The following is a 16,170-nucleotide window of genomic DNA, read 5'->3' on the forward strand; positions in this document are numbered from 1 at the left end:
GACATTTGCAATAGTTTTAATGTAGGTTTAAACATTCATGTACATATGTGCAGCATTTATTACGTATTTGTTACTTATAAAGTAAAGTCAATATAGTAAAACAGAGGGACTCTAGAAAGACTGTTGACTGGCATCAAACAGCGTTTAGAGGCTGTGATTTCTGCCAAAGGTCATATCACAAAATGGTAAATGCCGCCCAAACATTTGCATGTCTCAGCTGCTAAACGAATAAAAGACAGCTATACAACTACACAGATATTGGGACAATATGAAAGAGACAAAGTGGCTTTAAAAACACTATTCTTTATTTGATGAAATCCCCACACAGCAAATTGAAAAGACTAGCGTTTCCAGGAATCCGAGCAAAGAACAACATTTCCAAATCTTTACATACAACACATACAGAAACCCACCACTTACACACCACATCCAAATCCTCTGGAGAAAACACAGAGACAAATGCACTGTCGCTAATTTAGAGTTCAGAAAAATTAGAAGAAAAAAAATGAAGAAACAAATTAGTGTTTAAAATTCACTTTGTATCAAGGAGAAAGCCAATTTAAAACCACAACCTAAACTATAAACTATTAACAATGCAAATTGTCTCGACAGGCCCCATTGTCTGTCTATTCTACAGCCTGTTTTCAGAATATTGCACACACACATACACACTTATTATACACACCTGCAGAGCCAAACCATTGCTGACATGCTACAGATTTTTAAAGTGCTAGCTTGGTATTAGATTGAGAGCCAGCCTGCAAAATATTTGGTTCTAAATTCATCGCTGAAACGCAGGCTAGGATGCAATTTTTAAATTCGAAAAAACTGCTGTGTATGTTGAGATTACAAGCCAGATTTCTAAAACTACATACAACTGTGCTGTGACCCCCAAGTGCAGAACAAAACAGAAGAAAACCACCTCAGAAACAACAACGACAACATGAAGAACATTCAGCTGTTTGTTCTGTATTTAACAGGAATACATTCTGTGATGGAAAGAAAGAAAAAAAAAAAAAAAACTTGAACCTGCCCTTTCATTTCATAAATGCATAGACATATTTTCAAAAGATGGTTTAAATGCAGGATTCAGGGGTCAGGTCTGAGACCAAATATGCACACAGTCACAGAAATCCAATATTTTGAGACTAGAGAACATTTATGTTGAGCTAAATATGAGCGCATGAATTTATTTTAATGTTTTTAACCCAAAACAAAACATTTAAAACTGACTAATCAAACCAACACCACAAAAAAAGAAGAGGAAGAAAAGGTTGTTAGTACCATTTGAAAAAACACTCCCTTGTTGAAGGCAGCTGAACAAGGTTAACATCTGTTTACAGTAACTTCCACCGATAGTGATTACACGTCTGTTTCAAGTCCACAAGCAAACACCAACTAATAACATTTAAGATGTACTTTATTTCACTGAAAATAATATACTCTGGATTAATATGTACATGGAAGTTAAAAACAAACTTTTTTCTGACAGACCAGCGTATTACCTGCCGTTTGAGAGAAGGCGGAGATACTGAACTGACTGACAACGGTCGAAGCTGCAAATCAAACCAAACTCGTTTCTGTGAGGAAAAAGGTTCAGTAGTTAAGGTTTTCCAGGCCTGACGGAGAGAGGTAGGTAGCATTGGGGCCCCAATCAGGGCCAGAAACCTGAGAAAACGCACACACACCGATTACCCTAACCCTCCAGAAATCAAAAATATACATGACTGTACAGTCAAACCCACGTGCAGGCACATTTACAGTATGGGTCTATACAAAAAACAAACAAGTGTGGTAGCCAAGGAAACAGTCTGTCTCAGGTGCTCTCTTAGACTTTAATATCTGAGCTGATTTACTCAAAGCCAATCAACCGCTTAGGTGTCTGTCTGACAGCCAAACTAACCAGTGACGTGCTAAACACTTCACTCCTCGTGTCTGCGCGCCAAGTAAAAGGTGGATTTGATAGTAAAAAAAGGTACAGAACAGTGTGTTTAGTGATAGCACTTGTTGTAAGAACCTGAATAACTGTGTGTTTAAACTGTGTTTAAAGGCTGTGAGAGACACAGAGTTGAGTGTTGCACTGACGCACCAGGAACCAGCAAGCTTTGGCTTTTGGTGACTTTGCGGCTGTCTAACTCAAGTCGACTACAAGTACACGGTGGTCTGGTACCTGGCTGGTTTCGTGATGTTCAAAGTCACATTTGGTGCAAACAGTGAGAGGCTTTTTTTTTTTTCCTTTTTTTATTAAATCCAAGTAACTGCTCCAGGATTCATGTGTAAGTTAGTAAAAAGTGAACGCTTTTGTGAGTGTGACGGACAAGAATGTGCGGATTACGTCTTTTAAAAAAGTGAAGAAGCTAACTAGGTAGTGCTAAAACGTGATGATTGATAAGTTTATCATGTGCGAGGCTTCTTTCATCGTACTGTGCAAAAACAGCGGAATAAAAATTGTGACATGGAGGAAAAGTAGTGTTTTTTGTGATCAAGTCGAGAGTAAATAGGTAAGTAAGAAGTCATAATGAATACCATTAACTGTTTTAACTTTGACACCAGTGTCTGTGATCAAACTAACTACAGTAAAAACTCACATACAGTATTTATGCTGATAACTATGTCCATAATGCTTGTGCAATGACACCAACATCTGCTTGCAGGAGCAAACTACAATAAGTGAGCCATTCCCTAAAAAAAAAAAAAAAAAAGGCACAAAGGCGCTAGCATTAAAGTAGCTACAAGGCTCTTTCAGGTCCACCAAGATTACATCTAAACCCATGCTGCTACATTTAGACACATAGAGAAAAGAGCCAAAAGAAATAAAAACATCATCTGGTAGTTGATACACACAAAATAATCTATGAACACCAACCTGGCGAAAGAGGAAGTGTCAGTGTAAGCTCGAAGGCGTTTCATGTTAAAACGATAAAGATTTAAAGACGCTGCAGACTAACTTTGCAGCATATTACACTACGTTAACAGCCGATCACAGCTGGCAATTAAAACCAGGTAAAGACAATTAACAGAGACAGAGACTTTGGTATGTAGAGAAGACCTTTGACATACCATATACAAGCCTCTAAAGACCTGTATGTTTATACTCAGCGTGTGGATCATACATTATTCAAGCAAACTCTGGCAGAGATCCTCATTTTACTTTTAAGACCAAAACACCTTGATCGCATCTGCCTCATCTGACCTTCAGAACAATAGTTTGGATTGTACTCCATTACCCTGTCGCTAAAACCTGCCAAAGATCAAACAGAAGCAGGTCCCTAAAGCTTCAAACGCACTCCATCCTCCTCAGAACGTCAGTCTCTTAGCGGTTATGAACTCTTCCAGCTGAACCTTGCCGCTGCCCATGAGGCCGAAAGCAGGATACATCGTTCCCGAACAATCCACCTGCCTCTCGTAAAGGCACCTCATGGTGTCGGCGTCGTAAAAATACACCCGGCCGGCGTCGTAGTCGAGACACACGCCCAGGCGCTGTGGCATGGGAAGCACGCGGTTGCCAGGGTCGGTGGCTGCAGTTGCGTTTGCAGAGGAGACGGAGGAGGATGAAGAAGCCTTGGGGATGAAGAGTTTGCCCATGCCCAGGGTGAGGAGGGTGAAGGGCTGGGAGAGCTCGTAGCACGTGTCCTCACTGCCGCTGTCGTGCCCACTGTCATGGTCGTACCTGGTGACGGGAGGAAGAAGAAGAAGAAGAAGGTTTGAATCAGTGAATTCTTGACAATCAACCAATTCACCGAAAATGAATCTGTAACAGTACTGATAATCAGTTAATTAACTCAAGACTGAATCTCTGTTGTAAATGATGATCATTTCTGTTCACTGCCATGATGTAAACTTTAATATTTGTCTCATTTGTGTTGTTGTGTTTACCTTTACTTATCGGTTCCATTCAAAAATAAATTAAATCCTAATACAACATCTGGGGAAAAAGCACATACTCATCCCTCAGATGACCAGCTGTTTACCATCCTGCATGCATTATGTAATTACCATAGAATTACCACATATTTGCGTACATAATGTGTTTCTTTACATGCTTTCCCATGAGCGGATCCATTGAGAAAGCCAGGCTTTGTCTGTGAGTAAGCTCTTTACAAGTTTATACTGGTTCTCTTACATCACAGGATTACACGTGACTCAACACACTTACTGCTGGGCCGAGACTGTTGTGTCTGTGTGTGTGTGGTGTAATATTAACAGAATTTATACAGAATGGGTGTCAGTTCCACTACATGTTTATTGGTTACAGATAAATTGTAAACAATTGCGGTGTGTGCGGCGTAGAAGCGTAAGGTTGCACCTACCTCGGGCTGCTCGTATCTCTGGGATTGTGAAACCATTCGATCAGCTTTGAGTCAGAGGCCACTCCGACTTTAACCATGTAGGAGTACGGTTCCACCTTGAAGGCCCAATAGTGTCTGCAAAACAAATGATGCAATTCCATTTCTTACTGCAGGATGGGACATTATGAGGAGTCATTAATACTCTTCGTATGGATCCATCATCCAACATCCCCGGTGCCAAAAAAAAAAAAAAAAAAATCTCATCTCAGTGATAAATGAACGATCAGTCTTTCTGAATGAAGGCTGAAAAGATGGTGCAGAAATGCCAGTTTAATGATTCTCACACCTTATGTTCAAAAATAAAGTCCCATCTTTTGCTCCCTCTCTCTTAAATATTTTATACCCAGACAGGATGAGATATTGATGGTCTAATGAGCACCACTACGTTTCCACATTGTGTGCTACAACCAAACTTGAGACCACAAAAATAGGAAAGATTCTGAAACCACGCACCATTATTCGCTCGAAAGCATGAACTTGAATCTGTCACATAAATATTCATTCATTTTTTGTCACAAGTGGAGGACAGAGCCCGTGCAGACCACTGCCCTGTGTTTGTCAGGATTGACACAATATGATTATCTTGATTGATAGAATAAACACGATAGATTTTACAGCACATTTCCTTCAATATTTCTCTCTTTGTTTAAATATTTTCTCTTTTCTCCATTTCTGTCTGTCTCTCACTCACTAAAGAGGAGAACGAGGCACAACAGTACAGCAAACTACACACTGCACATTTGTAGAAACAGGTTATAATGAGTGAAAGGGGACAAATGTCATGACTCAGAAGAAATACAGGAGAATTGTGACCCATGATGAAACCAGGAGAGGGTAATGACAATTGGGAAAATCCTGTGTTTTACATTGAGGCTCATTGCGCAACAGAAGTTTGTCACTATAGAAAATTAAGTATCAGCAGTTTTTTGGCTTACCTTCCCTGAGAGATTCCCGTGTCCCCAATTATGTAGTCTAGTCCGATGTAGCTGCCCGTCTGCACGCGATCAGCTGCGAGGAGGAAGGCCATGCCTGCTACGTTCTCCACAGTGTCCCGGCGGTTGTTAAGAATGAGTCGCTCGGTACTGAAGCCACACTTGTCGCTGAACAGGAAACCAAAAGCTGCATGTGAAGAGATAGAGGATGGATGGACAAAAAGAATGGAAAGAAGAGGTGGGGGAGAAGAAATCAGATTTTGTGAGTACAAATTGTGCAGAGGGAGGTGGGTTATTTGCTCTGTTGGGGAATAAACAGGTAGGTGACAGGAGCTGACACATGAGGGCGCTATAGCACAATCTTAAAGCACCTGCACAGAGACCTACTTACCACCACCACCACCATCATCATGACACCAAGAGCCTAATGAAACACAATCCACATTTCCTATATGCAGCTGCCATCTATATTCGTCAACTGGATGCAATTAAATGCATTCTATAAATAGTTTGTGGGCCAAAGGCCACGATTACCATAATCCACAACACATACAGGCTGACATGATTATGTACGTTCACTCAACCATCCCACACAATCAGAGATCTACAGTGGGGGAAGACCAGTTCACTTGCATGTGTCGAGGGGAGTCCTGCCAACAACTAGGCCAGGATCATCATCATCATCATCATCATAACAATATAATCTTGCCTAAAGGGTGACCAGACAACAATGCTGTAGTTTTATGTGAAGTTATGTCAGATGAACTGGGAGGCTTCATTCTCATATGCAGAGGAATTCAAAACCTTCACATATATATGTTCAGCACACGCAACATTATACATTTGGATTAAATTGTTTTTTGATGCACTGTTCATCAAAAATAATCCATGTTTGTAATTGGTTTCATTTTTTAATATCACAACTGGTAGCCATGTTCAGGTTGCAAAAGGAGACGGTGACATTCGCTCAGCTCTTTAAACTGATGCTTCCAGTCATTTAATAAATAATTAAAGAAAAATTGGGGCAAACATAATTGATGCAGCATGAAATTAGTCCCAAAGTGACTAGATTTTAATTTCACAGGCAGCAGCACCTGGGACAGAAAACTGTGTCTCAACCAAAGCCAGACCTTGAAATCTGTGTTCAGTTGCCATCTAAAAAAATTTAAAAAAAAAAAAAAAAAAGGAAGATTTTATATTATCTGTTAAGGATGCTGGTTCCATGCTCGGCTGTGAGGGACCGGATGATATCCTGCTCACCAAACGACACAATATCAAGACTGATACTTCCTCAGATTCAAACCTCTAGAGTGCCTACATGTTGTGATATCATTATAATTTAAAGCAAGGGTCCTGATGAAAAGATAAACATCTATGTCCCCCCCCCCATGCTACGTAATGTTTTGTCTCATTACAGACGCGCAGGGAATCCAACTGCTCAGTCTTACACGATCCAGAGAGCACAGGAATGTGGAAGCTCCAGTCACAACACAGATGACAAGGCTTGTGCAGGATTCAAAGGATCAGGGGGTAACGAGTCATGTATGCATGTGCGACTTTGATGCAGGCTCCTGCCGGGAGAGGGGAAAGAATAAAGTGTGTCAAGACTGACACTCTATACAACAACGCCTCTGCAAGCCCCAGACTTTCACACTCGCAGTATGTATCATCAGTCCAAAGCGAGGAGGATGTCATGATTGCCAAGCAGAGTATGAATCAAAGAGACACAGTCCCTGACTGAGAGGATACCATTTGAATTCAAGCTCAGCAGATGGTTGAGGCTGATTGCCGCTTTTTTTTTTAATGAATTCCACCTTGCGTCTGTCAGGCAAGCCCAAAAACACCAGCAACAGATGCAAGTGCAGGCTTCCCATCCAGGCTGTGCGACGGCACAGTCCACTCCCACACACTGAGACAAAAGCTATATTGGTCTGAAGCGCAGAAGCTATTGCCATGGTGATGAACTGAAAACACCATTGTGCTTCATTACCTCCATCGCAAATGCCACAAAATTCAAAAAACAGTGAGGCATCTGTCATCTGATAATCTTCCTAAAATGGAGCCCGCTGCAAAACACTCAGACGTGCTCTGAGAAGTAAAGGGGATCGAGGAGCTTAGCTGCTGCCTCGGCCAAAAAGAGGCCCAATAACAGGGGGTTGGTTCTCCGATAGTTAGAGGCTTAATCCTGTACATAATAAGTTTGTTAATTAATTAATGCTCTCAGCATTAACAACAATAACAGCTAGATTTGACTGAGCTTAAGAAAAAAATGTAGTCAAAGTTTATTTTTTAAAATATCAGCATTTAGCAATATCAGGACTCAAAACTTTCCTTTCTATTGTTCCCTTTTCTACTAACATACAGTTTTGAAAGACACAAAGGACAAACCAAGAGCACAAACCCATCATGGGGGTAAAAGTTCCTCTCCTCTCAGGCTTACCAGGTGCAGGTGGTGTGTGGAAGGTGACCTCAGGGCTGTAGGGGCTGAACATGGAGTTCCTGCAGCTTCGGACCCTGAAGGCGTACAGGCTGTTAGGGTCCAGGTCGCACACCACAGTGCTGGGACCGTGCACCCGTTCTGTAGCCCTCCAGACGCCGCTGTCCTCGCCGTCCTCCTGGGACGCGGGCTGGCTCGGGCCTCTGATTCTAGAGGTAAAGAAGATTATAGTCAAGAAACTTTGATCGCCTGTGGATCTACACAGCTCTCCGCTATTCTCTCGCCGTGATTTCTTTGGACGTTTGCACCCACCTGCGGTATTCGAGCACGTGGTGATCAGTAGGTAGGTGGTCGTCAGACAGCCTCCAGCAGATTGAGGCCTCGTTGTAGACTTTGCTGCTGGACAGGTCGATTAGAGGAGGGTCTGGAACTGGAGAGGAGCAATGAAAGAGCAGAGAAAGGAAAAGAAAACCACAAAACCGGTTAGTTAAACACACCGTCCGCAAACAAGTTGTGCATTATAAAACAAGTACACCTTGTGTTACAAGTGTGTGCTACAAAGAAGGATTCTTGTGTTGTGACCTGTGAGATATGCAGAAAACAATGTTAGATTTGAGCATGAATTGCATTTTTTGTCCAAGTTTTCAAACACAAAGCACATGGAAGATGTTAATGCGCGACAAGGAATTTCCAGTAAAATCTCTCAAGTCTTAACTGTGCTTAGTGTAGTATTTCAGCTCAATAACTTGGGCTTAAGCAAATGCAGCAGTGTAAGAGTGGCAAAGATTAGATTTGTCAGGATCAGGACTCTCCACTCAGGACAATGGATAAGACTGTCTTGCATAATGGAGCCAGTTAAGAGGTTTTCACATAGACTCCCTGCCAGGAAATGCACTTTGTAAAGCGGCCTCACCGCCACCACCTCCTCCTCTCTTCCACTTTCACCAGCACTTCTTTCATTCTACTTCCTCATATCATTTATTGCCGCTTATCACCTCTTGGTGGCTGTTAGGATTTCAGGAGACGCATTACCCGCCAGGCTCGTACTCGAGGTTCATCTACATACCAGCGGCACCGCTTCCCATCTGTCCTCTCTCTTATGTCAACAGTATCTGCTCTGTAATGATTCTGTTCACCTCATCGACGGTTTGCTCAGCCTGAAGCTCATTTCTCTACAGAGACAGAATCACATTACTGAAACCATGTAGGTCACCCTCTTTTCTCTGAATTTATTCTACACACTTCATTCAGTCTGCCTGTGAGAATTCACTCCCCATCTCCTTTGGAATATTTTTCTATTTTCATTCCCAGACAGAGTCCTCTCCGACCAGTGTCAGCGCTGCCGCAGAGCTTTCTGAGCCTGCAAAGTCACTTAGCTAATCCAACGTCTCCAAGGTCTTTTTCTACCAAGCACATGAGCTCCTTCATGAGCTTGTTTCCTCTTATAGCCCTGTGCATACTTTCATCTACTACACTTGCCATGCTGGCAACATCCTGTGTGCAGATACATTATACAAAAGTACATTATTAGACTTGTATGACACTCAGTAGAGCGCATACATCTGCCAAGACCCAACAGTTCCCTTTTTGTTCTCACTCATAGATACTAACCACCTAAATACTCTTTATTTGTGCATCATTTCCTGAGAAATTAAAGAAAATATTAGGGGGAAAAGTCCCATCACTCAACGTTAAAGAAAGTAAGGGGTCCAACAATAAGAATTTCTGGGGCAAGTAAAATGCCATCTCTCATCTAGCAAGTGGTAAAAACACTCCAAACATTTCTATTTTGCTGGAAAGTTTAATTTAGTGGAAACTCCATATCTATGTTTTGCACAGTTTGCAGCACATTTGAGAGCAAGGCAGAGAAGACTGAACAACTAATTCAAGCCTTAGTTGTTTGTGAATAACCACTAATAAATAGAACAGTTTGCATAGAGGAGAGTTTTGGCAAGTAGATTTCTGACCCACTTGTCTGACTGGGCATGTGAATGTGAGCCAACTCCAATCTTTCATCTTTATCTGTTGACCAGTGGGCACTGTCGCTTTCGAATCAAGTACAAAACAAATGTTTGAGCCAGGACACGAAAGATTTTCATTCCTTCCTTTCTTAACCCCTGAAACAACACATTTCCACCCTCATGTTGGAGGAGCAGTGAGCAAAGACAACGATGATTTACTGCCGCAGCGGAAAATCACACACAAAACCAGCTCCACGGACAAATTAGATTTTGTGTTTTCACCTGTCTGCGACAGACGGACCAACAGGCAAAATACAAACCAGGGCAATCAGCCACCTAACACAGCAGGCTGCAGACTTAAATTACTCAGAGGGGGGGAAAAAAAGGCACCATTGATCACATACAGGACAGGCTGCTGCCAAGTGACACTGCAGGAAACTGTGTCTAGTGTCCAGTTTCATCCCACCACTACCAAGGCCAACCAGGCAAAAAAGAAAAAGTGGCGAGTGATGAGAGAAACATTAAAAAGCCTTTATCATCGTGGCTAAATCTTAAAAAAGCTAACATGCATTCAAAGTATGTATCTTTTTAACCTATGATGTTGGCTTTTATTATGATTTTAAAAAGGCTCCTGAGTATTATCCCCACATTTTCTTATATTTGCCCAGATTGCAGTCTTGTTTTGAAGTACTCATTTCGACACCTTTCTGATCCACTCTGGAGCAACCACATCTCTCTTCCCCACACTTGATTCTGTGCCTGTGATATATTTGAGAGGTGGTGGAAATAGTTGATGATTGAGAGCGCTGTTCTCAGCCTGACATTTTGGAGGAAACTCCTGTTTAAAATGGAGGACAAGTGGGCATTTACACTTGACAACACAGTCTTTCAGAGCCTCTCGAGAAGCAGAGCATGGGGTCAAAACCCGCAGCAGGGCCACAGCTGGGTTAACATGGCAGAGCACAAACACGCAGTTATCCGAGAGGGAACATATGACGAGAAAACATGGAGAAGCAGTAGGCATTGAGCAAAGGCCAACACACACAGATTTATACACCAACAAGATGGCTGGCAATCATTCAAACCTTATAACCCTCATACCTTTACATAATTGTGTTTTCAGGTTCCTGTGTAATGGATGTACAGTGTGAGAGTTTAAGGGGACTATCCAGGGATCCTACAGTGATTCGTCAGTGCTGAATCATCTGCCAAGACTTCAATTTAATCACTGCAGTGTATAAATGCCCCTGCAGCTTCTTTTCTCTCCCTGCACTCAGACTAAGAGCATCGTTAACTCCCACAGGCCGCTGAGATAAAGGAAACGCATCAATATGACTGCCGCCCAACAGCTGCATGCAGCACTTTCCAGAAACAATGCCACTGTGATTCGTTTAGGGAACACGTTTAGTCTAAACATGCAAAATAACGACTCTCCAGTCATTTTAGAAACACTTTAGACTGAAAGCCTGAAGATGATGACTGAGTAAATTATGCATATATGTTGTTTTGAGTTCTACTTATGTCAGGTACTGCAGTTATGGATGTACAGTGTGAAGAGGACGGGGCTGAGCACACAGCTCTGGGGGGCTCCGGTGTTAAGCACTGAAGTACAGGATGTGTGACTAGCAACTTGAGAGGAAGTCCAATATCCAATTGGAGAGTGTGGTACTTGAGCCCAGAGTGTTAAGATTTCCAAACAGCTTAACAGGTGAGATTGTACTAAATGCTACAAAACAGCAGCGTGATGTAGTGATGTACCGAGTGGAGGGCAGTGGATACAACATCTTCTGTTCATTTGTTTGTTCTGAATGTATTCTGGTAAAAAAAAAAACTGTAATTTGAGGATTGGGACAAGCAGATTTTTCCACCCATTTTAAAACTGTTGACAACACAAACACTACAAAAAAAATTATTGAAAAAATGAATAAACAAAAAGACAAAATGTGGCTATTCGGCAATAACAGTCTGTTTCAGGTTTAAAGTTTAAATAAGTCCTGTTGAATATGAATCAAATTGTATTTCAGGCTTTTTGCTAATTAGTCTTTAGGGCAGTAAAGGAATGTTCAAACATTTTCAAAATAAACATGTTATCCATTTGCAAGTATCGGACATTCTTGGGACACATTTATTGTGTAAAGCATTTACTTCAATACTGCCATCAAATCCACTTTAAATTTGTTTAATGATTATATAACTTTCTACTTTAGATGAGTCATTCAGAGAGCGGTGCATGTCTTGTTGATTAGTATAGACGGAGCCAACTTTAGCCTCCGAAATAAATCTCACATCACTGACTTTAAACAAACCAAATGTGGCTGCTCTCCAGTGTAGCGACAAAAGCCCACAGCCACAAACTCAAGTCACTCAGCTTTGTTTGTCACCAACGGTCACCGAGACGCCCGTCAGTTGATCCACTTTGGGGGATGATGGCTCGGTGCCAAAGACATTTCGGCTTTGTCTCCAATGTCAGAAACGTTTAAGCCTTCAATAATTTTTAACATCTTTTGGGTGCTGAGGTCTGGAGGCAAAAACTGTCACTCAGATCTAAACAGTTTACTTTGTATTGATGTCAGCCGGTTTATCATTTACAAATCAGGCTCTTCTCTCTGGGATGCCCCGAACATCTGACACCCGTCAACTACCAACTGTCACTACGTGCAACAATGATGTTAAATGCTTCTCTCCCCTAAGTCACTGACACACATAATACTGTCAGGTCAGGCATTTGAAACAAGCCTGAACCAGAGGCAGCCAAATGACACAAACCATCACTCAGTACTGTGACCGTCTCCCAAATTAAATCCCATCATCATGCAGTTTACGCAGGAATGTGAGTAAGGTGGATCCAATATAAACACCTCACTCCAGTGTGAGAAGGCATAATGTTTATCCAGCTCTAGTTTATACAGGGAAACTTAAGACACCTTAAACCTCTTAAATCTGACAGTAATTATGAAAGTGTTGAGTAAATGTTGCAACACGTCCATCAATCCAGACGCTTCATCACACGTGTTGATGTTCGTCACCTCGTGAAGCTCTGACTTAACTTCCAAGTCATTATCTACTTTTCCTTATTTTGACATTTCTGGCAGTCTGCTCAGTTGTCTGCAGATGTTTGATCTTTGCTCCTGGAAAAAAATGTATTGATCATTTGTTATGTCTGATAACATTTTTAACCCAAACAAGTAGCTCACTTCTTTACGGTGCTTTCAGATTCTTGAAATAAAAACAACAGAAGTTGTCGTCTGTACTCTCTTACAGAACACTCTGGGAAGGCACGGCTGTCAAGTTTGCATCAGAATCGGCTTCAACTTGTTTCTTTTCCCGTCTCACGCCGCGACGTCTAAAATAGCGCGGAACAATCCCTCCAATTAATTTTCTTGACAAAAGGAAGAATGCCATTTCAGTAAAAGAAGTATGTATGGGAAACCTCTACCTGAGCAATCCTAAAAACAACCCTTTGTAAACCAGCAGACCAGAAAGAAAACTTGAACTAAAAACCACTTTGAGCACGTCCAGAGTTGTTTATTCAATTTAGACCTCTGACCTCTTAGCACAGCACAGTTCACAGGGCAGTGCATGTGATGGACAGGTGATACAGGCTTATTTAGATGCTTGTTTAAAAGAGCAGGCTTATTTTGTTAAACTGACTTTCCTAAAATGGCAAAGCTCTGTGATCTAAAGCCTGTTTTTCTCATGGTCTAGAGAATACACGAACAAAGACCTTCTTCAGTGTCAGATTCATGTCATCGTATCTCGTTGACATGAAGTAATGGTCACTTTTTCCAGCCGCTTTGGGTCAGGAACTTGTTGCAGCTTGTCCTTTAACACAGAGTCTCGTCTGTTAGGCATTACGTGTGGAAACACTGCAGTGGAACAATGTCTGAGAACAGAGACCCCCTTAAAAACAGGAGGTCACGAAACAGCCTGAAAACATGCAACAAATGCAGGATTCAAATTGAGATGTGATTTTTTTAGTTTTTAAAAAAAGGTAACAGTTGTTTTTCTTGAGGCCTTATTCTCTTAAACTCTCGTTCATTCTCATCGTACAAAATTTAAAATTTAAATAAATCAGTTGTACCTCCACCAAAGCACATCTCTTTGAGCAGAGTCTCTTCTCTAGATGTGTCCAGCACAAACTCATCGAAGCAGGGGTCAGCTGACGGGTGGAAGGTCCTCAGAGACTCTGTGGCCTTCTGGATCCTGAGAAAAAACAAACAAACCAGGAAGCACAACGTGATAATATATTCTAATGGAGCTCATCTTGAGTGGCATATCATCTAATCTTGCACTCTAAGGCCATTTCTGTGATTGTCATTTTATCTGTATCGACTTTCTTAAGTGAAAAGAGGATTAAAATCACGTCGACGGCCGAAAACTGTGCAGACTGGGGTCATGATCCCGAGAGTGATAAAGGTTTACTGATTATCCAAAGCTGCTAATGGAGATCAATTAGTCAGCTCAGAGCAGAAGACACTAATACAACCGTCACTTGACTGCACACTGCGGCGTGAGGCTTTCCTCAACTGCCCTTTAGTTCGGTAACCTCTGTGCACGTGACGACGTGTGTTCCTGACACACTCCAGTCACCCAAACACATAATCAGATTGATGCGCTCAACACTAAAATAAAACAGAACGGATCGCACCTAAGAAATCCACTGTGAAGCAGGACGACGTCGCCCGTGTTTAACTGTGTGTGAGCGTTATCAAATGAATCACGACAGACTTTAAATTATCAAGTTTGGCATGAATTTAGAAGTGTGATCATTACTTAGCCGCTTAATTATTCATTTGACAGCTGAGTGCAGTTTATAGTCAGGATATTAGTGCTGATAGCTGAAGTGCTGGCTCACCTTCCTGTTATGAGAGCGAAGGAGGACAACTTCAAGACACCAGAGAGATGCTTAAGTGCACTTTTCAACTCTAAATTACTGCGTTCCCAGTGAGTACAGAGAGGCACTTTAAGATTTTAAACATTATTCTACAGTTTATTTACACATTTCCTGGGATGTTTTTTGAAGTCAAATATCGACAGTGTCTATGAAAGTTATTCCACTGGATTGATGCCCTTAGTTTTTGTCTTGTTTGAGAAAACCTCCGTAAGCAGACTCATTTTCGAATGTACACCTTCAATGCAGTGCAAGATTTGAGTAAAAATACATTTCTAAATACTACTAATGTTGCGGCTGCCGGTGTCGACCAGCTCTACCTGGTGTGCAGCTGCTTTGCAGTTTGTACGAAGCAGGACTGATCCGTCTCTTTCAGCACCTCCTGAGCGTAGCCCACTAGACCACTGTTCTCCAGCATGCCCTGGTACTCCTCCACCTGGGAAACAATTTCAAAAAAGTCCGAGCCTCTTAGTATTTTGTTAATTTCACAAAGTAAGGGCTACAGGTAGGGTTACAATGAGTGAAGGAAACATGCATATAGAGGAGTAGTTAACAGACTTAGGATCCAGTCCTGGTATTTCGTACCTGGGCCTTGAGGTGGTCCAGGCGTCGGTTTCGTGACTGTTCGATGGACCTCAACATCTCAGACTTCCTCTCCTGCAGAGTCTCAAACAGACGCTCAAAGTGCTCGTTGGCTTGGCGCTCTGCTAGCTGGCCATTCTCCTTTAAGAAGAAGATCATTTTGTTTCTAAATGTACACAAAGCAAACAAACCTTCCCCCCCAAATGATGACTTGCACTTTAACCATATCTTCAGAAGGGTCAGTACAGCTTCAATGCATTGTCGGTGTATTATCGTAAAACTATGCAACAGCTATGCTTACAGAGGTATTGAGGCAAGAGTGACAGTTCTGTTTTAATGTATTCAATTAGGATTAATTAGCATAAGTGTAATTTTGTTAAATGGAAACTTTAATGGATATCAATCCACTGAAAAGCTTTGGGATTCAATGTACATTTGCCACATTTTTTTGTACATGTTCGATACATTCGAAGCTTTAATGTTGGATAAACACAACTTAGGTAGATAGTTGGGACTATTGATCTTTCTCTCTAAAAAGGGATACGTGTATTCAAACACTATCCATTTACAACCAGCATCAAAGTAAAAAGGGGAACAACCTCAGTGGCTGAAACCCAGACATGCATGACAGACACCAGTAAGCAAATCTTTTGTTTCCTTTTTTGCATGCTGTTTGTTTAGTGACCTTCCTTATTCGTACACAGAATGTGTGACTTCACAGACTGGTTTTGTGAGGGCCTTTTTAAGTGTTTGTATCCTGTAAGAAAAGAGCTATGTAGAGGAATTAACACATGCGAAAGGCATATTGGAGTAGGAGGAGTGGATTTAAAATGAGATCATTCAAGTGAAAAAGCAATAAAAACTGAAAGTGTTTTGAAGAGATTATTTAGGGAAATGGCTTCAAACCCAGTCTGTGTGCCTGTTGACTGATGAGTGCAATGAATGTAAATCATAAAAGACCAATCTGATCTTTTTGGTTGATAAAAACAGAAAATTTAAAATTAAAAAAAAGGGGGGA

The 16,170-nt window shown here is 41.5% G+C and overlaps 1 protein-coding gene across 4 annotated transcripts in view; it reads right to left on the reverse strand.

Annotated features, from left to right (window-relative positions):
- Positions 1-283: 283 nt before the first annotated feature.
- trim36 (tripartite motif containing 36) overlaps positions 284-16,170 on the reverse strand; it is a 33,823-nt gene continuing 17,936 nt past the window's right edge. For all 4 annotated transcript variants that reach the window (XM_037098792.1, XM_037098789.1, XM_037098790.1 and 1 more), the window contains 8 exons: positions 15,156-15,293; positions 14,891-15,006; positions 13,761-13,882; positions 8,031-8,148; positions 7,722-7,927; positions 5,285-5,468; positions 4,311-4,424; positions 284-3,670 (listed from right to left, as the gene is read on the reverse strand). In XM_037098792.1, the coding sequence (XP_036954687.1) occupies positions 3,298-3,670; positions 4,311-4,424; positions 5,285-5,468; positions 7,722-7,927; positions 8,031-8,148; positions 13,761-13,882; positions 14,891-15,006; positions 15,156-15,293 (1,371 nt within the window). In that variant the 3' untranslated portion in view covers positions 284-3,297. The remainder of the gene's footprint in view (positions 3,671-4,310; positions 4,425-5,284; positions 5,469-7,721; positions 7,928-8,030; positions 8,149-13,760; positions 13,883-14,890; positions 15,007-15,155; positions 15,294-16,170) is intronic.

This window comes from Acanthopagrus latus, chromosome 5 (genome assembly GCF_904848185.1).
Source record: "Acanthopagrus latus isolate v.2019 chromosome 5, fAcaLat1.1, whole genome shotgun sequence".
Classification (NCBI taxonomy): domain Eukaryota; kingdom Metazoa; phylum Chordata; class Actinopteri; order Spariformes; family Sparidae; genus Acanthopagrus; species Acanthopagrus latus.